Genomic DNA, 25,284 nt, shown 5'->3' with positions numbered 1-25,284 from the left:
GTTTCAGATGCTGCACGCAAGCTCTTAAAAGCCTTTTCTTTGTAATGGAAAGTCAAAGCAATGACTTCTAAGATGTGTGTTCCCCACCTGCCAACTACGAAATGGCAGATGGCCGCGAATGCAACCTCACAGCCAAACAGCAAATGAGGAGTCAGGCTGCACTAAGATTTTCCAGAAAACAGCTATTATAGATTTGTCTTTGGTGCCAAGAGACAATAGAGAAACGGGCTGTAATAAATTGCCTAAATACGCATTTATCTTGAAGACACAGCCGCTTCGATACTCTGAGCATACCAGTGTCAGAGAGACTTTAATAGCTCCGAGCAAGCACTGCAATAGCTTGGATAAATAATTTGAATTTTATTACTTTCCAAGAATGATTTCTGAGGGAGTTAGTGCCCTGGGAAATGCTGGAAGCTGATGTTGTTGCATGAACTCGATGTGTAGAATTTGTTTCTCTTTCCCTGGCAGGCTGGAGGGCAGCAGAAAGCAGGATAAAGCTGGGACTGCTGGGGATTGGTCATCTTAAATTGCATTGCTTCACCCAGTGGGTATTTTAGGTTATGCCAAGGATGTAAGGGTAAACATCTTTTATTTTTTTAAGCATTTCAGTATGTCTAAATATACCAGTGAGCAGTATTTAAAGGCAGGCCGCTGTGAGCCAGAGAACTGAGAAGCAGAGCTGACGCGGTACTCCTGATTCACAGCTCCCAGTTTTTGACTGTGTGACACAGCAACAGAAATGAAAGTTTGTTATTTTACAACTGAAGGAGCAGAAGCCAGGAACATTTCACCCCACTTCTGACCTCTGGTTTGGCCCGAGACCGAAAGGGGAATCCTTTCAGAAGGAATCACTGCATGTGATAAATCATCTGCTTAATTCACATTTATTGTCTGATAAATGTGAAGATCTGTAAGACACAGGAGCCTACAGCAGCGCAGCTCTGAGAAAGCATCTTCCCTTATGGGAGAGCTCCATTCTTTTCTTTTTTTTCACACTTTTAAAGCTCAGTTCCAGATATTCAGGCACTACCCTGGGCACCTGGCCCATGGTTAAACATTGCAAAACCAACACAACAAAAGGCTCCACAGCTCCCTCCGCTCCCGGACACCAGCAGCTCCTCTCCTTCCCCAGCCAGCCAAAGGGGGAAGGCAGCCCTGCAGGTCCCAGCGGCTGCGAACAGCGGTGGGGCTCTGGGGGCCACAGGATGCTCCGTGTATGGGTGGGAAAGGGCAGCGAGCCCCCCTGCCAGATGCATCCCCACATGCTGTACTCTCCCACAGCTGGAGAATATGCCCAGCCACGTCTGAACGCAGAGCCAAACCCAGCCAAACTGCCCTGGGTGCACCACAGATGCCACAGGGTGGGTATTCAGGACACGAGTTTCCTCTGAAGGTAAAAGACCTTTATAAGAACAAAAGTGAGGATTTTGCAGACAGAGCTCATCTGTTCCTGGGCTGTTTCTCCTGCAGGGGCTCTGGGCTGACCAGGAGCTCCGGCCAGGACAGCTGCTTTGTCCAGCAAAATAAAGAGGTACGATGCATCACTGCCCTGCCCTGCCCTGCCTCTGGCCAGGATGGCAGCTGCATGAATTTGTAAAAAGCACAGATTCATTTGTCAGGGGAGATCAATAGTTTATTAACTTAAAGGTCAGTTCACCAAAGCTCCATCTTTCCTTGGGTTTGGTCCAGGCAGGTGAGGACTGGTGATGGTGTGGCTCTCCCCTCTTCACCTGGCTGAGGTAAGCTCTAGCGGGCAAGCCCAGGCAGGGCGCGTGTCGTTGCAACCGAAACCAAGCAGGGATTATCCCAGCTCCGTGAGGAACTGGTGACAATTCGTACTGTGAATTTCATTGGCAAAAGGTTTAACTCATTAAAACTATTAACAATGAAAATCAGGATATGCAGCGTAGGAAAGAGTGTTTACATACGTCTGGTGCAAAGAGTGGCTCTGCAAGGTCAGAGAGGAGAAAAGAAGGACATAAGACACAAAAAGAATCCCCACTCCCATATAAAAAATAGTCTACAGAGAAAAAACAAGGATTGTATAAGTTATTTTTTAAAAATCTGTAAAACAACATAGCCAAGGATATTTTAAACACAAGTATATAAACACCACATGACTTACTATTAAGAGAGACCATGAAAAGGTTTGTTTCGGGGAAGGGTTTTGTAGAATTAAGAACTTCCTGGCTGGATCCCTGGAATGTCTCTTTTGGAAACAGATGCCCAAGAAAAATCACTGCCGTGAACAGGAGGATTTTGTGAGAGAGGAGGGTATACCCAGCGAAACGGGAAGGATCGGAACGCAAAACGTCAGAAGAGATTAACTGGGACACCACCTCGTTTAGAGGTAGGATCTAGCTTGTTCCAGAACTGAATTAATCAGCAACTTACTAGCAGTTCCAGGAGGGAAATACATTTCGTGGTAAGGCTGTGACCCCACAGGCTGGTCCGTGCAGACGAACCCCCCGAGTCCGTAAGACTTCCTGCAGGCGCATGGGTTTTGCCTGCCCGCAGTTACCTGCAGGGCAAAGCCCTGCCGGACTCGCTGGGCTGTCACGCCTGCAGAGCCGTGTGGATCAGCTCTCGCTTTGGTCCTCAAATCTCCAGTTATTGCCATGACCAGAGAGAAACAGCTACCGACCGAATCCGAACAGGAGTGCCAGAGCAGGCTTTAGGGCACCGCTCCGGGAACCGCCTAATTCATCGTTTTATTATGTACAGAGCACGGCACCGGCCGTTTGCAATGCAGGTTTATATCAGCCGCCACCCAGCAGAAAAGGGTACCAAAAACTGAGCCAGAAACGGCTCTTTCTTCGCAGATGTGTGAAGTCCTGCATCCTTTGCAGCGAGGGCTCCCGCCAGTCGCTCGGAGCAGGCAGATCAGTAGGATTTCTGCAAAGAGCCAAGCTTGGGTACATGGATCATGCATCGGTCCCTGCTCACGAGCAGCGTTTGAGAGTATTAATATCACCGCTTGGCTGATGCTTTTCAGGACTTGATCATTGAGGGTACGATCCAATCTCTGCTTAACATATCGCTATAGAAACGCTCTGACAGTGATATTAAAGCTATCAAACTTCCGAGCGAATGCTTGACAGCACCATGTAAACTCTCCCAAAGCTGAAAAAATAAACTTTTGTCCTAAACATTTGGCAAAACTGGGCTGGCAGTTGGTGGAACTCCTGGATGGATGCAGCCACTGAACTTTACCCAGCCATAAGACACGTCTGACAGCAGAACTGCACAAACAGCTTCTTTTCACAGAGCTTGTTTGATTTCACCATCTCACAGAAAGTCTTGTCAGCTGGGAGGCCGAGGGGAGGAACAAGAGAAAATGAGAGCAGATTAACATTTTAAATAAACAAACATTGCACGTAACAGGCAGTGCAATTCGTTCCAGTGTTGGAAGAGAGAGAATTGAAAAGGAGTTGCTTTTTAAGGGCATCTTTCACATGGGTTTAATGAAGGAATAAAGTAGCTTTGCAGCAAGTGGGAGAATTAGCCCCAAGACCAAACTATAACGAAATACAAACGCTTGGATCTGTTTGAGCAACAGGCAGATATCCAGCAGCTCTGCCAGGTGAGCTGCCTGCCCACTGCAGCCGGATCCTGCCTCACTGCAGCCATGCCCCAGCAAGCCTAAGAGCTGCGGCGCTTTTGGCTTTACACTGAGAAGCGAATCCCCCAAACCCCTCAATTTTGCTACCAGGGAAGCACTACAGTGCCAGCAGTTCTGCCACAACTACTTACCATTGGTGCAGGTTTCATTTGTTACACAGGAGCCACCGAGGAGGCTGAAACCTTCTTTACACTTGAGGCAGTTTCCACCAGAGCCCTCGCAGGCTGAGCAGTGGTCATCGCACCTGGGGACAGAGACCCCGCCGTGGTCTGAACCAGCACTGACGCCCCGACCCTGGCCATCCAAAACGGGCCGTTGGCCAGAAAACACGTCTGCCAGCACTGCAGCATCCAGAATGAACCAGCAGATGTGGAAAATAGTGACTCTGAAGTTACTGAAAAGTTACTGAAGCCCTGGGAAAAATGGGCTCGGTGGTGCCAGCTTGATGCCCAGTGACAGCGAGTGACATCCCAAAAGCACTCCTCTCACCTCGGGAAGGCTCAGTGGGACACGCACCTACCCCCCCAGCAATCCCAGTTAGAAAAAGGGCTGCGAGGGGCATCTGTGCCTCTCTCACCCATTTGCTCAGGGAAAATAGCCCAGGAGTTGTGCCTCCCGCCTGGGGACCGTGGCTTTCTGAAAACCCTGGGAAGGGATGCTGGTCCCCTGTTCCTCCCTGCTGGATAGCCAGCGTGGGTGAGTGAAACCCTGGGCGGGCAGGCACTGTGCTGCATGTTCCCAAGTCACCTTTAATCCTTCCCTTTCATATTTGCTTTAATGAGGCTGAATCCACTCCTGCTCCCCACTTAAAGCACATAGTGCCAGCGAGTGGGAGCAAATTGCTGCCTCCCGGCATCTCCCAGTCTCCCGAACGCAGCCCCCATGCTGGGCCAAGGAGCGGGCGAATGGCCAAGGAGCGGGCGAACGCTCCTCCAACACGGCCGCGGGGCAAACGGAGCAGGTTTGATTGAAAGCTGGAATATTTGCCTAAACAACACTGTTCCTCGTTCCTCCCACACCTCCTCCAAAGAGCCTCGGGCTGGGGCTGAGCCCCTTCCACCATAGCCCTAAGACATCTAGGCTGGCTGGCTGGCTCTGGCAGGGGAGCGTGCAGCTCTGCTGCTCTTAAATCACTACCCTTAAATAGAGCAGGGGCGTGCGGGGTCCAGCCCCACAGCTGCCATGGCTCCCTCATCCCTATTTTCGTTTCCCTAGTAAACAGCTCCAGCTGTGAGCTGTTTTCAGCATTATGTCTTTTTTATCTTCGCTGCCAGCACTCCCCATCGGTCCCGGCTTTGCTCCGGTCGCGATCGGGGAGGTAACGTACCTCTTGCAGACTTTGTTGGGCAGCCCGTGGCTGTCGGCGGGGTAGAAGCCCTCGCGGCAGGCGGGGACACAGTGCCAGTGGGGTGCGGGGGCCTCAGGGGCACAGGGTGCACACTCCTCCTCGCCCGGCCCTGTGGGGACAAGGGAGAGGGCAGACGATGTGGGCAGTTTCGGAGACAGGAGCCACATCGCTCCAGCACGGCCACAGCCCTGCATGAGATGGGGGACACCGGCTCGGCTCTGCCCCACTTGTGCACAGGAGCAAACAAGCTGCTTGTTGTGCCACCAGGGTCCTGCGTGGCTGCTTGGCTCTTACCTCCCAAAAATTAGCTCCCATCCCAAAAAACCCAGTCAGGACCCAGCGTCCTGCCCCTCTGCAGAGCCAAGAGCCAGCCACAGGGGCTCACTGAGGGGCAGCACATCAAAATCCCCTCCGGGGCATCAGCCACTGCTCCCAAGCATGCACTGGTTTGGCTTTCCCACTCTGTGCAGAGTAATGTGTGGAAAAAGAGATGCTAAACTGGGCTGTGGAGGAGCTGGAGGAGGGAAGGGCTCAGGAGAGGAGCTGAGAAAGCAGAGGGCCCACTCTGATGCCAGCATGCTGCGGCTGGACGGCAAACCGTGGTGATGGAGGTGGTATTATTAGAGGCCTTCCACACGCCCGGCTTGAGAAATGGTTATGCAGGAAAAGGAGACGAGAAAAGGCTTGAAAAATAATTGTGGTGAAGTACATTTATGCTGACTGGAATAAGAATTAGAAGGGAAGTAATTTTCTTAAGGGATTAAGAGCCTGTTCCCTTCCATGCTTGCCAACAAGATCAATAAATATTTTGGATTTAGTCTTAGGAAATTGCCCATGTATGATAAATGAGATTCACGCCACTGAACATGAATTGTCTAGAGATCATATTATCATCAGATCTATGATGATTTCAGGGGCAGACACAAACATTAACAATGGAAAATAACTGGACTTTCAAGAAGTGAAAAATGCAGGATTTAAAGGGAACGCCGAGCAACTTTGGGCAGCGGGGAGAAGCCGGCAGCGGCCAGCCTGGTCGGGATAACGTGGCTCGGCTGCCTGACATTTTTATATGCTGCAAAGCCATCTTCCATCACTCCGAGAGGGTTTTACAGCCTCCTCTGCAACCTTATTAACCAAAAGCACCTGGCTTCAGAGGGATCAGAAAATAAAGAATGGCTCTAATAAAAATGTAAAAACTCCCTAAAAACCTTTCCGATATGAACATATTCCCAGCACCTCACAGGATGTGCTGGAGAGCTGGGATTCCCTCCCCTCCGGCACGCTCTGCCTTGGCTTGGGGTGGGTACGACGGGCAGCTCTTGATGCACGAGGGGTTTGGGGTTTTGCATGCGGATGCTGTGGGGCGAAGGACATACCTGTGCCGGCGGGGCAGGTCTCGCACCGCCGGGGCTCCCTGCTGAGGTACATGGCGGGCTGGCACTCCGGCACGCAGCTCTCTCCTGCCAGGCTGCCGGGAAAGCAGAGAGGACATTTGCACCCAAAGCTACAGGCCCTGGGGACTCACCACAGCCCGACCCCATCTCCGCATCCCCCAGTACCCTACAGCAGCCTCAGCCCGCAGCGCGGGAGGCATCGGAAAGCCAGACAGTGCTTCAGGAGAATTATTCAGGAGAATTAGTCCTGTCTGGACTAAAAGGATGGCTGCACGTTCCTTAATTAAGTATCCAGGAAGAAATAAAATTATTTTTTCCCATGGGCAGCCAGCCAGACTCTGCCAAAGACCTTTTGCACCATGAGGCTGCCCGGAATAAAAGGAAATTGGTTCAGTGCCGCGGCTGGGCCAGCGCTGCTTCACCGTGGCAGGGATGATTTGAAGTCCCGGCTTAAAAGGATATTGGACAATAAAAAGCAAGTGCTATGCGGATTATGTCTGACAAGTGCCTCCACTTTTGCTTTTCCATGGGAGTAGATAATCTTTTGGCGGCAGCAATTTCCTTGTCTGCGAGAGTCCTGCTGCTGCACCATGGCTCTGGCCCACTCACAGCCCCTGAGCGAAGCAAAGCGCTGCAGGATCATACTCCCACATGAGCTTGGGGATGGAAAACTGCTTCTCCCTGTGCTGACGCTGCTCACCAACATGGCTGGGCTCTGCATCCCGCAGGAGCTGTGGGGCCAGCAGCAAGGGCGCCCGGTGCTCCTTGTGGGGTTGGGGCTGCCCCACCTGCTCCCGCATTGCTGGAAAACCACTACCCTACACCAGCCCTGCTCAACAGGTACATCCGATAAATTTTTCCTGCATGGATGAAGGCTGAGAGGAGGGTTTCTGCACTTGCAGGGAGCATTTTCAGCCTGCTTAGAGCAGCTCAGCCCGGTACCAACTCTGCCATGTGAGCAAAACCAAGCGCCGCCTTTGGCTGGGACGGCGCTGACAGAACCGCCTGAGACTTGGGAGGAAACATGCGCTTTGCAACATGCAGTGTAAATGTTTTCATTGGTTTTTCCCCCAATTAGAGATGCTGCGATGCCAGGAGCTGCTCTGGTCGCAGGTCACCAAATTTGGATAAGCACTTCTGAGCCCACAGCACTGTGCTTACCCACCAACCTGGCCTGTGCTGGAGAAAAGGCAATTAAATTTAAATTGTGCTTTTCAGCTAAGAAAGGTACATGAAGCACCACCTTTAAATTCCCAGCTCCATGCCACAGCTTTAGTACCATGGAAGCAGGATCTTGGGTCTTTAACTAATTCACTCTCTAATTTCCCATTGATTTTCCCAAATTTAAACCACAGGTACCAATGCTGCAGGTGTGGACTCCTCCCATTCTGGTATTTTACCTGAATCCATCTTTGCATGCAGTACATTTGTCTGCTTCGCCGACACATTTTTTACAGCTTTGATGACATTTCAGGCAGCGTTTCTGACCTTTCAAAAAACAAAGTGAGGCAGGGAGAATAAAATCCGGACAGTGATTTGCAAGCGGCAGTCGGAGCTGCGAAGCCCCACTGCACCCCAGTGCCAGCTCCCCAGGGCAAAAAGGCACGTGTGCCCCCACAGCCGGTCCCTGCTATTACAGATGACCTTATCTGTCATTGCTTGCTAGGAAGAAATATGCTTTGCAAGCAGCTAGGATCATTAATTGCAGTCTTCTAATTAAGAGCTGAGTTCAGCACCTCTACTTTGCGCCACCCTCTGAACACCCAGAAGTTTTCCTCCTCCCTTCACTGTGCAAAGTGGCTCGAGGGGGAGGAAATTCAAAGCCAATACTCAAAAATCAAGGTGTTTTCTCTACCCATAGCACTTAAAAGAGAAGCAACCCCTGCATATCCTCATGCTACAGTTTACAAGTGATAAACATCCTTACGTTCCTCGGCGTAAAACCCGGGCGGACACAGCACCACACAGGTGCTCATCTCCTGGTGATGGTAGAGGCTCCGCTTGCACGCTGTGCACTGGGTCGGTCCCCTCCCAACGCAGCGCTCACAGCCCTTGTAGCACCGGCGGCACCGCCGTGCTCCTTTGTCGCCGAAAAAACCCGCGGGGCATGAGCTCACGCACATCCTGGGGAAGGAACCGAGAGCGCGCGGGCTTTGGTGCCAACGGCCAGCCACCTCCCAGCATCCTGGCCCCTGCCTCTGTCCCCTCGCCTGCAGCGTTCAGGGCACCCCCCAGCCTTGGCGGCGATTTGGGCTTGTTTATTTCTTACTCTTAAGGTTTAGGGTGTTTTGAATGTTGTGGCTCTGTAATAAAGAGCAACCCTGACTATGGGTAAACTTTCCCTGTGCCAGCCCAAGAGACTGAGGAGTGGAATCCCCAATTCCAGAAGTGATCTGGCATCTCAGCTAGCTGTCCCTTAGGCGTGGGTGACCCCAGCCTGTGAAGCCAAATCTTCTTCCCCAGCATGGTTACATGGCCATGTCCCCAACCCCATCACACCCTCGTCCAGGGCATGGACCCCCACGCCTCCTTCTCCCTCCATTTTATCTCTCACACGCTTCTTTCTCTGTGCAAACATCTATCACCCACGCTGCGGTGCGAGCTCTGGGGGAAGGCGCTGCCACCTCCCGGGGGACCCCGTGGGGACACCCCATCGCCCCTCACCTGCCGGTTTTCACGCTGCCCAGGCTGTAGTGGATGCAGTTCAAGCACTGGTCGGCACTGGGGCCGTCACAGCCCTGGTCGCCGCACTCGGGGTGGCACGGACCTGGGGAGGGAGAGACCAGCTCAGCAGGGGCAGAGGCTGAGCATCCACCAGACCCCACTGCCAGAATGCTCAGAGCACACCCTCACGGGATATGTGGAAGGGGCTGGGGACCCTCTGCCTATCTTATCCTATATCTGTTATTTTGTAGATCTTGTACATCTTATCCTTTGTATCCTATGGAGCTGCATGGCTCTGGGCGCTTGCCTCTCCTCCAACTCACCCTTCCCAGCATGAATCCCACCCAGCCATCCTCTGGCTGAACACTCTGGTACAAGAGCAGCTTTGAAAGAGGGGCTGGACCCGCTCCTCGGGGACCGGCAGGGACGCCCGCCCATGCCTGCGCCAGGGGTGGGGGGGAAGGTGGGCAGAGGAGCTTTTTTTATTCCTCAGACAGCTGCACCACCAATTTGTGGTGGGAGCGCATGGACGGGGCATTTTGCTACCTTCTAATTTTGCCGTTCTGCTACCCCGTGCTGGCCACTGGCACCGCTCCTCCCAGCCCGCCTCGGCCCTGGGCAGGATCAGGCCTCATGGCTCCCCTCGTTGGCATTTTCCCAGGTACTTTGCAGGGGACAATATGGCAGCTCGGCTGGTGCTTACCTGCGTACTCCTCCTCCTCCTCTGCCACCTCCACCTGGCTCTGCAGGAAGGCAGCTCTCGATGGCTCCATCTCCGATGCCGGCACCTCCAGCGCCCTCCCGCGGGACTGGGGGCTGCCCAACGCGGTGTAGGGGTGCTCGGCCGTCCCATAGAAAAGGAGGCTCCACTCCTTCAGCTTCCCTGTGGGGCAGGTGCAACGTCACCCATCCTGCACCCCCTCCTGCGCCTCCCCAGGGGACCCAGCTTTGGCGGAAGCAGGAGGACGATGGACTGGACCGTCAGGGCTTCACCACTGGCCGGCAATGCAGAAGCAAACAGCGAACACCCAGAAACATTCATGAGCCCCTGAGCTCCCAGCCCACACAAATGCAGCCGTTTAAGGCACCTACAAGGGATTTTTTGTTCTGTAACTCATCTGACAAACCACAGCATCACCATAGGCTTCATGCTCAATGGGCGGAGAGAACCATTAACTTTAAAAGCTCCATAATGGAGGATTATTTCTGTCTGATAAAAGCCGCCCGACACACGCCAGATTATTTCTCGTTGCTCTTGTTCCAGCCACCTGCCTATCTGACATGTCGGAGGTCTGAGCTCAGTATCGCCTGAAACACTGCGGGGCCACCGGAGCCTGTGCTGCACCTGAGGGCTGGGGATCCCCCACGGCCGTACACCCATGCCAGGGCCCTCACCAACCCACATCGCTTTGGGGACGGGGTCCTAAAAACGCGGCTACTTCTTACCAGTGCTGTTTTTCTTTCAATTCCCCATCAACAGAAGTCACTTCATGCCCGCGGCATGCTTGGCTTTAACTACTAATCCCTGCGTTTCCAGGAAGGGCTTAAAACTTCCAACACCCAAATCTCTTGGCTCTCCAAAAGGGCTGAGAGGATCCACCTGCTGCAAGCAAGCAGCGCCGTCGTGGAGCCTGCTAAGGGGTGAGCTTGGGCGGCATCAGCCAGGGAAGAGCTCAGCCGCGTGCCTCCACCAAAACAATTAAATTTGCTTTAAATCTAAAATGTCCCATGTGAGGAAAGCCCACGCTGCGTTGCGCTGATGCTGGGGGTGCAGCCGTGCCGGCGACAGGACATCCATAGTATTTAATTGATATTAAATGAACCAATTTAATTGTTTAATTTAATGGTCTTAAATTAACATTTAATACATTACATTACATTAATACATTAACATTTAATTTCTGCCGCAGACAGGAGCATCGTCCCTCTTTTTCCTCCTGCTTTGCCCTCTCTGCTTCAAACCTGGTGCAGACCCTTTGAGGGGAGGTGACTTAATGCACTCATTTTCATTTTATTTTGCAAAGCTGGGTAAAGCCGAGCCCAGACGCCCACAAGGGGCTCAGAAACACTTGCCGCAAACTGTAAGTGCAGGGGGTAAAGCAGCTCCGTGGGCACTTCACTGCTGCTCTCTGAGTTCAAAAGATTTCGGGTGAAGGCAGCAAACAGAAATACTTTCTGCACAATGAACCCCCACGTGCGCCTCCTGCCAGAAAGTTGCATGGGAGAGGTTTTTAATATACTCCTGGCTTCCTATCAATGAGCGTGTGGATTTTAACACCCCCGCAGCGCACGCCAGCTCCAGGCAGGATGCTTCATGCCCCGCTGCCACCAGCGGTTGAGGCGGCTGCCCCTTCCCAGCGGGGACGGATCCCGCCAGCCCGGCTCCTTTGCCGGGAAGGGGTCAGGGGGCAGGCGGCCAAGCCAGGGAGGGGGGACACGGTGGGGTTGGGGACACGCAGGGGGCCAAGGCTGAGCTCAGCCACCCCCCGCCAGCATGGAGGCAGGCCCGGGAGGATGTCTGTCCGTCCACAGCCCAAGGGGCATCGTCCCCTTGTGCCATTGCACAACCAGCCCACGAGCCAGATGTCCCAGCAGCAAAGCAAAACAAACAAACAACAATTACAGCTCTCGAGTCTCCTCATTTGGACTCATTACGGTTTAATTTTGGAAACCTGGCTCTCGGCTGCAGTGAGTTTGCTGCTGGGAGAAAACCCGCTCCCGGCTCAGCCAGGCCGGCAGCCTCCTGTGCTCAGGGCTGAAGTTTTAGTCCCATTTTTTAAAAATTTGGGCAATAGAGTTTTGCTGAAGACCATAAAACTCATCACAAATGTTACGGCCAAGCAAAGCAATCTGCAAAGAGCTTTGGGGGCAAGGGGGACCAGCGGACACTGGGGTAACATAGGTGCTGGGGGACCCTTACCTTGCACCGCGGGGTTGCGCACTTGGGATGGTGTATCATGGATCTCCAGGGTCCACTCCCCCGCCGCCCGCTCCCCCCAGCAGTGGACGGTCATGAACTCCCAGCCCTTGAACCCCTCGTTGGAGTGATCAAACACCCTGCAATGATAATGCCGTGCATGACTTTGAATGTCTTATTTAATTGGAAAAGGTAGAGAGGTAATTAAGGATTTTAGGGATCCTTGCACGCACTCACCCTTGCCCCTCGCCTTCCTGAACAACCCGGCAAACCCGCAACAACCCCCTAAACAAGGGTATTACCCAGCCCAGACGTGAGCTTTGGCTGCTCTTACCTCCTGGCAAGGAGCTGCGACCTGGTCCCCGCCGGAGAGATGAGGCTGATCTGGAGGTCGCCCCGGCGCGGATGCGAGATGCTGAGCCTCACCACGACATGCTCCAGGTACAGCACGTGCTGGTCACGGTGCTGGGCGCAGGCGCTGCTGAGGGTGCTGGTGCGCAGCACGTGGTCAGCCCGGATGTACCTGCCGGGACAGGCAGAGCATCGCGTCAGGGACGGCACCGCTCCCCAGTTCCCAGCAGCCTGGATGCCCAGTTATATTTGAACCTGGTCTCCTACTGCTTCCCAGCAAAAATCATCTCATCCTCCATTGCAATACAGTGTCCTAGCGCAGGAATTTGCTGAATTGCTCAATGGTAATGAGATGGCTTTGAACTGCCTCTAAGATCTATGCCTTATGGGCTGCAAGGGTGCTGCTTTATTATAATTATCAGGGCAGCGTTCCTCTTTGGGTTGTAATTAGTGTCTGTATCAGATAAATAGTTCCATGAACACACTTGGCTCCAAATTCATTCCTGCTTTGCATATGCAAGTCTTTCCGAAGGGACTGCTTTTCTGACGAACAACTCAACTTGCTCTACAGCCAGGCAGTGGTAAACCAGGAGCGTTTGTTTGGTCACATCCCTGATCCCACCCTTTAACCCAGCAGGGACAGACGTACCAAGGATGAGATGTGAACCTAAGTTGGTTTGAACTTAAAGCCAAATTCAAAGAGACCCCAGGCACGGGAAATATAGGAACCCTTGCAACAAAGCACCATTTTTTGGTGTCTTCCATCAAAACGAGATGTTTGGTGGAAGAGGGAGGAAAGTCCAACCCATCACCCATGTAGGACCCAGAGAGCGAGTTGGTTTTGGTCTCCCTAAGCCATTTCCAGAATGGCAAACAGCATTGTCAGCCCTCAAGAATTCTCTGCTGATCACCCATCTGGGAAGCAAAAGCATGGCAAAGGCAAAAATAAATCACCTGCCATCAAAGGTGGTCCCAGAGAGCCCCCGCAGGACCTGCTCCAAGCTGAGCTGTAGGCAGGGACCCCAGGTGGGCACTTCTGGCTTAATAAACTGACCTCAGGGTGGATGGTGCAGGTGTATCTGACCGTAAAATCTATGAACATCACCTCACCTGCACAAGGGCTCATCCTGGATTCCTAATTTCCATTTCCAAATGCTGGGACAGTGGCTGAGCCTTTGAATCACAAAACCCAGCTCCCCCAAAGCTCCTTCCAAGTGGCCACATACCCCGGGGGAGACCCTCACCCCATGACACTCACTTGGGCACCCTGTCCAGGCTTCCCACGCAGACATGCTGGGGTGGAACTGACTTCCACTTCTTGGCTTCCACCACAATAGCATCTGCATCCACCAGACCAAAGCCATATAGATGGCTAACTGGAAAGAGAGAAGACTCAGAAACCCACTGCCTTCCAAACAGGGACCAGTAACTCCTCCTTGGCTCTTGGCAGAGCATCCTCCAACCATCTGAGAAGGTGTGGAGTTGACCCCCTGGGGGTAACAAGGTGCTCTGACATGCAGAGCTCGTCGCCCTGCCCGAGTTACGCACCAAATCCTTGTTGGCACCATAGAAAACCCATTGGTGGGAGCAGCCTACCAAAAGGAGTAACCAACGGTGCAGCTCAGGACAGCCTCCACCAAGCAAGGCTTCCAAGATTCCACCAAGGAAGGCTTCCAGGCCTCCATCAAGCAAAGCTTCCAGGCATCTCACCCCACAGATTACTGCCCTCTCCTCTCTCCGCTCAACAGCCTGATGGTAGGAGCCTCTGAGCCAGCTGGGAGCAGCCACCCAGGGCAAACACTCCTATGAGCAAAGCTCTGGCGATCTTTATTTTCCCTTTTGTGGCCATTTTTGCCACACCGTCTCCACCCCCGCGGCCCCTCACCTTTATGCCCCGCGCCGTTGGTCTTCCAGTCGGCTGCTCGCAGGTGCACTGGCCGCGAGGTTTTGACCAGCAGATGCTGGACATCCCTCCAGGTGAGCAGGGGGCTGCAACAACACTTGGCTCATGGGATGGCTCTGCTGCCTCCGGTCTTCCCAGAAGCAGCAGGGACCCCCATTAGGTTAAAAAAAATCAAAAAAAAAAACCCAAAAAATCTTTCCTGCTCCAAAAGAGCATGAATTGATGATTTAAATGCTAACACTGTGCCTGGAGGTTGGCCATCACTTGGGGTGCCTCTGCAGAGGGGGTTGCCCCAAGGAAGGGTGCCACATGCCCACGGGCATTGCAGGGTTCTTTCCTGGCCTGGGGTGTTTAACTCTTATGCTCCGGAGTACAACTGGAGCAAATCAGGAAGGTTTTCCCTATTTTATTCCAGGAGATCAAGAACGAAGCACACCCTGAGGCAGGGTACCAGGCTTGGTAGCTCACTGATACACACTGCTGAGTAAACCTTCCCTTTATAGGGATAATGGCAAAAATTGCTGGAAAAAAACCTGGCCTGCTAATTTAACAGAAAAATAAAACCCAAAGTGTTTCCAAACCCCCCTCTAGGCTGGGTTTGCATTATGTTTGTGTGTTCAGGATGCAGGACGCTGAGCACTGTGTGCTTTTGAGCCCCCGCTAAGACCCCAGCCTGGGGATATTGCCGAAGAATTTTCCATGCTTTTCTTACAGTCAGTTCCTTCAGCATCTTGAGCTGGGATTTATATTGCTCTCGAGCCACATTTAAGAACAGAAATTCAATTTATTCCTTCTCGTCATAATGGAGTGCCTGAGCACCAAGCCCTGGTACTTAATGTTGCATTTTATGCCTCTGTTAAACAATACAAAAATTACATCTAACACTCTTAATATATTTGTAATGAAAACGGCATCTCCGGAAACGTGCTCACCCGACCTGGGAGCTGGGATTAAACCAGAGGAGAGGGACTGGAGCCAACATGCCGCGACTGCTGTCCCCAGACACTGCCCTGCAGCTTATTTGCAGCCTTATTTTCACGTCCACTCCATAAAAATAATAATAATAGTGAGAAGCTCATGGGAAGGTGCTCCACAGAGCAACACAGGGATGCCTACGGGGTGAGTCTGGTCCCCTGCGGGGCTGCTCCTGGGCTGGGGGACCGGGATGGGACTGGGATGGGGACAAGAGGCAAAGAGCAGCTCTTTTGAACTGGGGAGCGTGTCACTGCTGGTCACCGCACGGGGGTTTTTGACATTATGCAAAAGTAAGTCCTTTTCTCCCAGAAATGAAACACTAGCTGAAAACCATCATTTCTACAGACATATTCCATTTTCCATGATGTTTTCTGATTTTTTTTTCCCAGGAAGTATTTACAAAACTCCTGTTGGAGCCGGCTGTCAGCAGTTTCAATGCACCAAATAAAAGCCTGACTTATCTCACCGACCTCAACTTTTCAACAGATGGCAACAAGTGAAGAATTAGCTCAATAAAACACCTGCAGGAAGATTAGATGCAAAACAACAACGCTGTATCAAACCTTGCCAAAAAGGAGCAATTTAGAATAACTTTGCCCTGTTTTGAGTTGCTCCAGAGGAAAATAAACACCTTTTTTCTTTCTGGTTTTGCTTGCTAGCTACTAAATTTGGAAACATTCCCCTGCAAGCCAGTGGTGAGGTTACACTTACTTTGCCTCCAGAGCCAAGGCGATGATGCCCGCGACCATGGGGGCGGACACGGAGGTGCCGGTGTGGCCGTCTGTGCAGCGGTGCCGGAGGTCCGTGGTGACCTGCGGAGAGAGGAGCTGCAGCCCCGTGCTGCTGGGGATGCTCCCTGCGCGGGCACTACCCCATCGAGCACCCCAGCTTTGCTTGGGATGCTGCCAGCGCAGAGCTGAGGCTGTGGGTACCCAAACCTGTCGTGGCTCTCACGCCATCAGGGTGCTCTGAGCCCCCCCAAAATGGGCTGCAGATACATTTGGTGCACGAGGAAACACCCCTGCTTACATTTTCCTTTGCTCAAAGGTGCAAAAATATTTTGAAAGGGGGAAAAAAGGCAATTATGCTGTGGGTCAGCTGGAGGAAAAGCCGTGGATGGAGTGGTGTGAGCTGGGCTGGGCTGGGCTGGTGTGGGTACGCACCCATGGGGTCATGTTGAGCTGTGTCATATTAAATGCTTTCCTTAAAAGCTCCAGTTCCTGGTGTCAGGTGAGAATTTCCATTTACATGGGGAAAAGAAGAGGAAAAACAAAAAGCCATTTCCAGCTTTTTTGTTTCAGGGAAGAGCATGATGCTTGGGTACCAAAAGCTTGGAAAGAGGAGGTGGGCAAAGAGATGCTCCATCGGTTACATTTTTAAAAGGCTGCTGGCTTTTGAGATAATCTGCTAATTTTTGGAGGCGGGGGGGGGGGGGACATCCCACCCAGCTGCTCCTGGAAGCTGATTTTTAGCCCAGCAATTCTCCTGCAGCACTGGGCTGGTGCTGGCCTCAGCCATGCAAATGCTCCTTAATGCTATGAAAATGGCCCCAACGAGGCACTTGGATTCTGGAAATTAATATTTTAGTGGCCAAACAAATCACTCTTGAATAACAACAACAACAACAAAAAAAGACTTGTAAAAAAAACCAAATTTTTTTTTTTGTCAAAAAACTAAGCTGGGAGGAAAACTCCCTCCCAGCTCAGATGAGGCATCATGCAGTGGGGAAGGTGTTACTGCCCGAGGTTCGGATAATGGACGGGAACACCAGTAACAAAAGGTCTTGCTGTACGAGACCACAGCAGCTGCTGGGAGGGGACAAACACAGCCTGTGTGTCAGGGAAAACCAGGCTGATCCACACGTGCACACGCTTTCAGGCAGTTCCTGGGCTCTGAAAAGCCTCTGCTCCCCATTTGGAGTTGCCACAGCCCTGCCAAACACCTCCATCCTCCCTCTCCTTTCTCTCTCAGGCTAAAAACCCTCAAAATTCCCTCTTTTTTAAGCAAGGGAGAGTGAACAAGCATGTTGGGGGACAGGTAAATATCTGCATGGGTATTTTTGCAAACATCCAGCCCTTTCACCCATTTACCAGGGGAAACGCCACATCCCTGAGCTCTTCCCAAGGACCAGAGCAATTTTGGCCCCACCATAAAAACGCACAAGCAAACCCCACCACAGGGCTACGGGCAAAGGCCAGCTCTTACAACCGATCCACCATCCAGCCCAGCCACACAGAAAACATCCAGGGGATGTCGCCCCACCTGACATCGGGCTAAAACTTACGATTTTCCGCTCGTAAAAAGCCCCGCTGCTGTAGGTAGTGGCGAGGGTGGAGGCACACTCCTCCAGGTACCAGGGCTTGTAGCCGTTCTCGGTGGTGCTGCTGATGGAGATGGTGTAGATGCTGTTGGTGTAGCCGTCACAGGAGCAGTAATCGCCCTCTCTGCCGCCGTTCCCCGACGCCCAGACGAAAATGGACCCCAAGCCCCTGCGGCCCTGTGGGCAGAGAGGGGATGGGGGGTGAGAGGTGTTTGATTGGGATGAGCATCTGTCTCGGCACGGGGAGGAGGGGGCAGCCCTCCCCCGGCACTGGGATGCCATCAGAAGGCCTGATCTTTGGGTCACGAGGTAGGGTTTGGTTAGGGCGGAAGGATGGGTCCCATCCTGCCCAGTACTTGGCCCTCTGGATCAGCCCCCACAAACACGCCCCTTGGCTCGGCCAGCCCTAGTTTTACAGGCGGCGACTCCCAGCGAGGATGGGAGAGCCTCCGGCGATGGGGATTTTGGCATCCTCCATGGGCTCTCATGGGGTAAAACATCTCGGGTGCTCGCAGCCCCTGGTAACACCTGGAGCAGCACTTCCCAGGGATGCAGGGATGGCCCCGCGGGAGGAACCAGCAAACCCCCCAAACCCCACATCTCGCTCACCCTGAGCCCGCAAAGCCCCTCATGAACCCACCCCAACCACCAGAAACCTTCTGCCGGCCTATCTTTTAGGTTTCTTTTGTTCGTTTCTTGTTTTTTTAATCCCAGCCTTTTCTCTCCCCTGCCCATCGCTTGGCAGGAACATCTGACGGAGCCGTCCCCATCGGGTACAGCTGCGGGAGCCCACCAGGAACTGGGGGGGCGGGAGGGGTGAGCCAGCTGCCCAGACCTCCCCAGAGCTGGGGGAAAACCCCGCCCGGCAGCAGCCGCCACGGTGCCAACGAGGGGCCCCTAACGAAGCCGACGGCGCGGGGGCGAACCGCTCCATCCTCCATCCTCCATCGAAACCGCTCCCGAGGCACCCAGGGTGCCTGCACCCCCAGGAATAACCCAGCCCCGCGGGGGTTCACAAACAGGGTGCCGCAGTCCCAAGGGAGGATTTTTGGTGACCCAAGGGGGTTTGGGGCAGGAAATGAAGCGGCTGGTTCGCTTCCCTGCCCCATAAGGCAGGGCTCTCCGGGGAGGGCAGCACGCTGCCGGGCTTGGCAGGCGATGGAAGCACATGGCGGCAGCGGAGCAGCCCCATCCTCCCCGCAGCTACTCCTGCCACGGAGAGATTTCGGCGCTAGCCTGGGCAGATCTGGTGTTTACCTCCCTCCCACTGCTCTGCGGCGGCTTCCTCCACAAAAAATAATAATAACAATAAAAAAAAAAAAAGCAGCTTTTCTCCAGAGGAATTCACTGGGATTTACTGTGGGCTTTAAGCGCTGGGGGGAGAGGGATGGTTTATTACCTGTCTCGCCCTCCTCCTGGGGCAGAGGCTCTCTGAGCTGACCCTGCCTCTGGATGCACAGGCTAAGTCAGGCTCTTTCTTTACTTTATGAAAGTTTTCATTATCTGGGCTGCCTCCCAGCCAAACTGGGTGGGTATTTCCCTAGCAAAGACTAATAGAGCTGTTTGGAGCTCTGCAAGAAAAAGTGCAACTGCAAAGGGAATTACTGCCCTGCCCCGCATCACGGAGAGCTCGACCCAGCTCGCCAGCCCACCAAGCCTGCTGCTGGCATCTCCAGTCCCGCTTTCCAGTGTTTCCTGGATTCCCGAGGTGGCAGCAACCCAGCCCACATGTTTGGTGCAGGCAGAGACCATCCAGCTCTCCAACACTAAAATCTACCCGTGTCAAGGACCAACCCTGCTGCATGCAACCCTGGCTTTCCTAAATCACTAATCGGAGGAATAAAACCAGGCACCGACTGCTGAAGGCGTGTGGAGACGTAGCAATGATTTTGATTGAGATAGATAAATGCGGAGCCCAGACCTCCCTTGCATCCCGCACTCCAAGCGTCGCAGCCGTGGGTGCTGTGAAAGGCTGCTCGGTCCAGGTCCAAACCTGCATCCCCGGGATGTCAGCAGGGCCGCGCCGGAGGAAAGCAGGTTCGGAGCCAGCACGGTTGCGTGAGGACAGGAACAGGCACACAAATGACACTACAGCAATGCACATCTAACACATGACACCATTTCCCAGTGGAGCGAGTGCTCACTGAATATCACAATTCCCTCGGATTGGAAAAAAACCACGCTTTCCTTTTGCTCTCAAACAAGCAACTACCAAGATTTCCACAAGCAGACCCCAAACACCCAACTTCTTCATTTGCCATCCTCCTAAGCTAACGCCTTCCCGGTAAGGGGCTCCTGGCTGCTACAAAACCTGAATCTGAGCATCATTTAAACCAGGGAACCCCTCCCTGGCCAAGGCTGGGGATGATCCGGCTCACCCCAGCAGCGCATCAGTTGGATGTGGGATGCACAGCATCTCCCCGCTTCCGCAGCGCTGCCGGGGCTTGGATGTTTGCCCAATGGCACTCCATGAGCCCCCAGGATAAATATCCCCTCGTTAGCTCAGGAACTAATAAGGTGTGGCTGGAGGAGCAAGAAACAAGATGATAAATTACCCCAGTGCAGTCCTATCGCTAATAGATAAAGGTTATTTTAATGTTTCCATTAAAAACTCAATTTTAAGGATTTATAACTCAGTTACAGCTGTTTGCTTGGGCTAAAGATGGTGGCTAACTCTCTGCTTGCGGCTTCCCTCGTTATTTAAGGAGAAGAAGTCGGGAATTAAGAGTTGTGCGTGTGGGACAGTGTGTGCCGCAAACACGGGACTGATGTCCCCTGCGACACAGAAGCAAGCGTCCCAAAAGAGCGGGGCTGCGCCGTGCAAGGACCCTGTTGCCGCCCATTTGCTCCTGCATGGAAAAATAAGGTCTAAAAAGCAGCTTGTTCCCCCGTATTTACATGGCGTGAACTCCCCGGCACTTCAATGGATTCCTCGGCAGGCTCACCGCCCCGGCAGGAAATCAAGTAAATAGTGGGAAAAACACTCCACCCTATTTTTAGATAACAGGCAGGCTGCGTCGCCCCAGCCTGCGGCCACCTCGAACCCCGGCGTGCTGCAAGAAGAGGCAGCGGAGGCAGGAGTGGAGGCAGGGAGTGAAGCAGGGAGCTTTCAAAGCCCGGGTCTGGGCAGCCTGGGGCTGCCAAATGGCAAAACCCCAACCCCAAAGTCACCGAAGCACGCGGGGGACACCTGCTGCGTGGCCCCAAGCCGCTGCGACACTTACCCACAGCTCCCCACTGAGCTGCAAAGAAAGGTCTTTTTCCCCGGTGCTTTTAGCCAATATTGGGCATTTTTTAAAAGTGCCCAGAAAGAGAAGGGGCACGGGAAGGCCAGAGCATCCCCAGAGGTGATTGACAGCTGTCAATCACATGTGATGCCAGCTGAACCCTCTCGCTGGAGGACTTCAGGGACAATAACCTGAATTTTTCCTGCGCCTCTGCAGCCGGATGCTGCGGCAGCACCCATGTCCCCCACCCCGGCCATGACACAGGCACTTGTTCCGGGTGGAAAACCAGGGAAATGCTTAACATGATGGAGACCCCTGGGAGAGGATACCAGGGGCCAGGGGAGGGTGAAGAAGGGGGGATGGAGATGCCACAGAAGTGGTCGCATCCCTCCAAGCCAGCACCCAGGGGGATATTTTGAGGTGCAAAGCCCCCCCTCCCCACAAGAACCGCTTTGGGTTTCTCAGCCCGGTAGAGCTTCGCAACTCAACCTGGGGCCTGCCTGCTCTGCCAGGGCTCTGCCCGGCGGCCGGCGCTGCCGGATGCTCCCGCCGGGGCCGGCTGTGCCGAGGGGTCCCGCCGGCACCACGCCATCGCCAGGCACCTCCCGCCGTCACCGCCCTCAGCCGCAAAATCCACCGGAGCTCTTAGGGACGCCGGGGAAAACTAGGAAAAATTAGAGATGATTCGCTCCCGCCCCCCGCCCCAGCCCTAACGTTGGCATTGCCTTGGGGGGCCGAGCCGCCCATCCCCATGCCGGACCCCAGGCCGGCCACGGCCCCGGCACGCATTCCCCACGGGGCAGGAGGAGGAGGGCAAGCGCGTCTGGGCGCCATGGGATCCACACCTTTTTAATGCCATGCTCAAAAGCCTGTTTGGCCAATAGACCAGGTCCATCAACTGTCTTCCCATCATCATCTGGCCCCCAGCTCGCGCTGTAAATGTCAATGTAATCGGGTCTGATGCCAAGCGACTTCGCTTCAACAACATCTGTTACATCGCCATCTAACATACGAATGCCTAAAAGCACAAAAACATCAGACATTAGGGCTTAATGGCTTGGATGAAAGTGCGAGGATTGCAATCAAAGGGCTTTGTTAACGGCGGCGGAAACCGCACGGCTCAGGCGCGCCTGGAATAGCTTCAATCCGCGGCCCCGCACGCTAACGAGCCTGGCAGCAGAAAGCTGGGGAGCTATTTTGGAAAGTTTTCTCTGTTGCTGGCTTCACAGCAAGTGACGGAGACAGCGGGGTTAAAATTCACTTCCCCTCCATCGGCGGGGATCCGGTGGTGGGAGCAGCGCTGCACTCCTCGGCGGCAAAATCCCCCTGCTGAAAACCTTTCCCCCCCCTCCCCGCTTTTAATTAATTAGCTAATTAACTCATTTCTCCACCTGGAAGATACCAGTGTTTCCCAAAATCTCATGGCCCCCTAGCTTTGGGCACACCAGCAGGATGAAGCCTCTCCCCACAAGTGGGGACAACCGTGACCATCCCCAAACCCCGTCACTGTCCGGCTGATGCCCAGGAGGGGAAGAAGCCCCAGGAGAGGCCCCAGGCTGCGGTTTGCACAGCCAAAATCAGTCAGGACCCCAACCCATGGCGGGACGATGCTGCCACCTGGGATAACCTCATTTCCAGCCCGGAATGCCGGCGGGTGCCGGCCAGGGCTGCTTGCAGGCAGAGCCCACCAGCCACGGCAGCGCTGCATGGGGGACTGCAGGGCATCCCCAGCCTCCAACTGCTACAATGAGGGTTACAACTCCCTCCGCTCCCCATCACCTGCCAGATTGCCCCCTCCACACGGCAGGCAGAGGGTGCCAGGCACCCCAATGGGCTGCCCAGAAACAGCCCTGGCAGGGAAGGAGGTGCTGGAAATTTCAGCATCGTATTTTGCCAGCCAGGGGAAGTCCAGTTTATAAAAATGCATTTCGCCTTCCACATGTATTTTTTCTTAAAGCAAACAAATGCAGGCAGATGTCATTACAGCTGCAGCTGTGCTCTGGACACCAGTCAACTCAAATATCTCTTTTCGATGCTGTCCCCTACCAGCCAAAAACAAGCTTAAAAATATAAAATGAGGGAGCAAAATAGTTCCCAAACACTTCCTCTCTTTGTCCTGTTAACAAGAAAATGTGAGGAGCAGGGGTGAAAAGCCAAGCCCAGTGTCCAAGCCTCACTCGGCTGTGGCACAGCCAGCAAAACCAGTCAAGGGATGGTTTTTTGTGCTTGCTAAGTGTGGGCACGTTCATCAGTGAGCCCAAAGTCAGCTCAAAGTCAACCCAAAACAGCCCAAAGCCAACCCAAAACCAGCCCAAAACAACTCAAACTCAACCCAAAGCCAGGTCAAAGCCAGCCCAGTCAGCTCAAAGCCAGCCCAAAGCCAACTCAAAGCCGACAACCCATGACGTGGGGGTCCCCCAGTTAAATAACGGAACGGGAGGGAGCAGGGAAGGATTCTGCAAAGTAAATGAGCTCTTTGCCATGCAGGGAGCAATACTGGCCTCCAAAGTGAGCGTTTGAGGAGAGGGGAAAGGAGGAGGAGGAATGGCAGGAGCCGTTTTGTTTCTTGAGCGGCAATGTATTTTGCCTGGAGCAAATGAAAAGCAACGCAAGAGCGCTGAAGAGCAGCCAGTAAAATTAGATGGTAGCTCTCCGAGTGTGACAAATAGGCTTCCCCAACAAGTTGTGCTCATTAATCGCTGCTTTATTTGCGTAATCCATCTAAAATCACTCTCACTGCAGCTATAGCGCATTTTCCTCCACGATCCCAAACTTGATATGGCTACAGACTTTATTTTTCCCCTTCGCCTGTTCACGTTGTGGGAAGCCCACAGCCTCTACCCTCTGCCAGGTGCCTCGCATCGATGGATGCCTCCCCAGCACACCCCCTAGGCTAGGCACTTATTAAAGGAAGCAAATTAAAATGGGATCCATAGGTCCGTTTGTTATAAGTCAACAAATAACGGGCTTCAAAAGGAGCATGAAGGCAATGGCCTTATCCTGCAGGATGCAAAACTGCCTGAAACCCTGCCAGGAGCTTTGCCTTGCTCTGCTGCTGCTTGGTTCATGCTTTGAGCTAGGTTTAGAGGCAAGAAGCCATCCCATGTGCTGGGGAGACAGGGGATGGGGTGGGATGGGGTGGGATGACATGCTGCAGCCTTTACAGCCCCTGCCAGTCCCCCCATTCACCCTCCCTGGGGTTATTTCTTCCCTCAAGGGATTTTCCCAGCACAGGGAACTGCTGACAGTGCTTGGCAAGGAGCAGGACTCCCTGCGGGCACCACTTCCATGCAGACACAATCCTAATGAAAACTGCTTCTTGCATAGCCAGGATGACCAAGCCAAGAGAAGGAATTAAGCCCCAAATCCACCCATGGGCACTTGGGTCTGTGCTCCTCACGGTGAGGTCTCCCACCATGGGATGGTAGAAGGCGTCGCAGCCCCTTGAGCAAAAGCCCCTCTCCTGTTCCAGCCGTGCCAGGGATGGGGCTAAAAACCCCAGTGAGGACCCGGCTCCAGGCATTTGTCCCCTCCACGGTCCCACCAGCCACACAGATGAGACACCGCGCTCCCACCCCCCACCACCCCGATCTCCCCAGCCAGTGCGTTAGCAGCCCAGACTGGCCAGACCAGCCCCGGCTCAAACCAGCCTCCAAAACCAGCTACACTAACGCAAATGAGCTCTGTGATGCTAATTACCATCAGGATCCAGCCTGGTGATAAAGATTCATTTGCTTCCAGCGCATTGTGCTATTTGAGGGACCATGCAAAGGTCCCCCCACCCCACGCAGCCCTGGCCGCCCACCTCCTTGGTGTTTTCCCCACAAGGGTATTCTGGGGGCTTCCCCGGACACCCCCCCACACCCTCCAAATGGCTCATCTACAGACACTGACCTCACAAACAAGCAATTTCGGCTCTGGAGCTAAACCGGCGCCGCTGGCCGTAGCAAACATGGCCACCCCAAAAAGGCCAGCCCCCGCCCCCGAGAGCAGCTGTGAACTTTTGGGGCAAAACCACCACATCCTTGATCCACGTGCATCCTCACGGCAAGGATGCAGTCCAAGCAGGTTTCCACCCCAAAATGCATGGAGCTGGGGTCCCCTGCACCCTGTGTTACCCATCCTCCCCCAGGTTCCCCCGGGGGCTCCCTGCAGCCAGGACACCAAGGAGGAGACTCTCTCCTGGCCATATCTGGAACAGCATCCCACCACCCGCCCTGAGAGCCCATCAGCACAGCCAGGGTGGCCACGGTCCCTTGGGGGGACGGCGAAGGGCGGGGGAACCGCAGGCAAGTGCCAGCCTCACCTCCGATGCGCGCGTTGTAGGCAATGCCCACGATGCAGTACGAGTTGTTTGCCGCCGCCGCCACTTCCCCCGCGCAGCGAGTGCCGTGCCTGTAAAGAGAAATCCCCCATGAGCTGACGTCCCATAGCGAAGGATCCCTCTGGCCACCCCCCCACCCAGTAGCTGGCCCTGAGGCCAGAGCGGTGGAAGAAAGTGCCCCAGGAGCTGCAGAGCCCTTATCCAAAACCCATAGCAAGGGCTGGAGGAAATCA

The 25,284-nt window shown here is 53.8% G+C and overlaps 1 protein-coding gene across 1 annotated transcript in view; it reads right to left on the bottom strand.

The window, feature by feature from the left end:
• Nucleotides 1–1,614: 1,614 nt before the first annotated feature.
• The window catches only part of PCSK6 (proprotein convertase subtilisin/kexin type 6), a 37,731-nt gene continuing 14,061 nt past the window's right edge, over nt 1,615–25,284 (bottom strand). The window contains exons 6-21 of the mRNA XM_064456109.1: nt 25,034–25,122; nt 21,573–21,745; nt 17,465–17,677; nt 15,892–15,992; nt 14,188–14,291; nt 13,561–13,678; nt 12,286–12,474; nt 11,955–12,091; nt 9,738–9,917; nt 9,035–9,137; nt 8,298–8,494; nt 7,771–7,858; nt 6,353–6,444; nt 4,953–5,082; nt 3,757–3,869; nt 1,615–3,310 (exon numbers count right to left, since the gene is read on the bottom strand). Coding sequence (XP_064312179.1) covers nt 3,213–3,310; nt 3,757–3,869; nt 4,953–5,082; nt 6,353–6,444; nt 7,771–7,858; nt 8,298–8,494; nt 9,035–9,137; nt 9,738–9,917; nt 11,955–12,091; nt 12,286–12,474; nt 13,561–13,678; nt 14,188–14,291; nt 15,892–15,992; nt 17,465–17,677; nt 21,573–21,745; nt 25,034–25,122 — 2,125 coding nt within the window. The 3' untranslated portion in view covers nt 1,615–3,212. The remainder of the gene's footprint in view (nt 3,311–3,756; nt 3,870–4,952; nt 5,083–6,352; nt 6,445–7,770; nt 7,859–8,297; nt 8,495–9,034; nt 9,138–9,737; nt 9,918–11,954; nt 12,092–12,285; nt 12,475–13,560; nt 13,679–14,187; nt 14,292–15,891; nt 15,993–17,464; nt 17,678–21,572; nt 21,746–25,033; nt 25,123–25,284) is intronic.

This window comes from Phalacrocorax carbo, chromosome 7 (assembly GCF_963921805.1).
Source record: "Phalacrocorax carbo chromosome 7, bPhaCar2.1, whole genome shotgun sequence".
Classification (NCBI taxonomy): Eukaryota; Metazoa; Chordata; class Aves; order Suliformes; family Phalacrocoracidae; genus Phalacrocorax; species Phalacrocorax carbo.
This window is presented reverse-complemented; position numbering and strand designations above follow the sequence as displayed.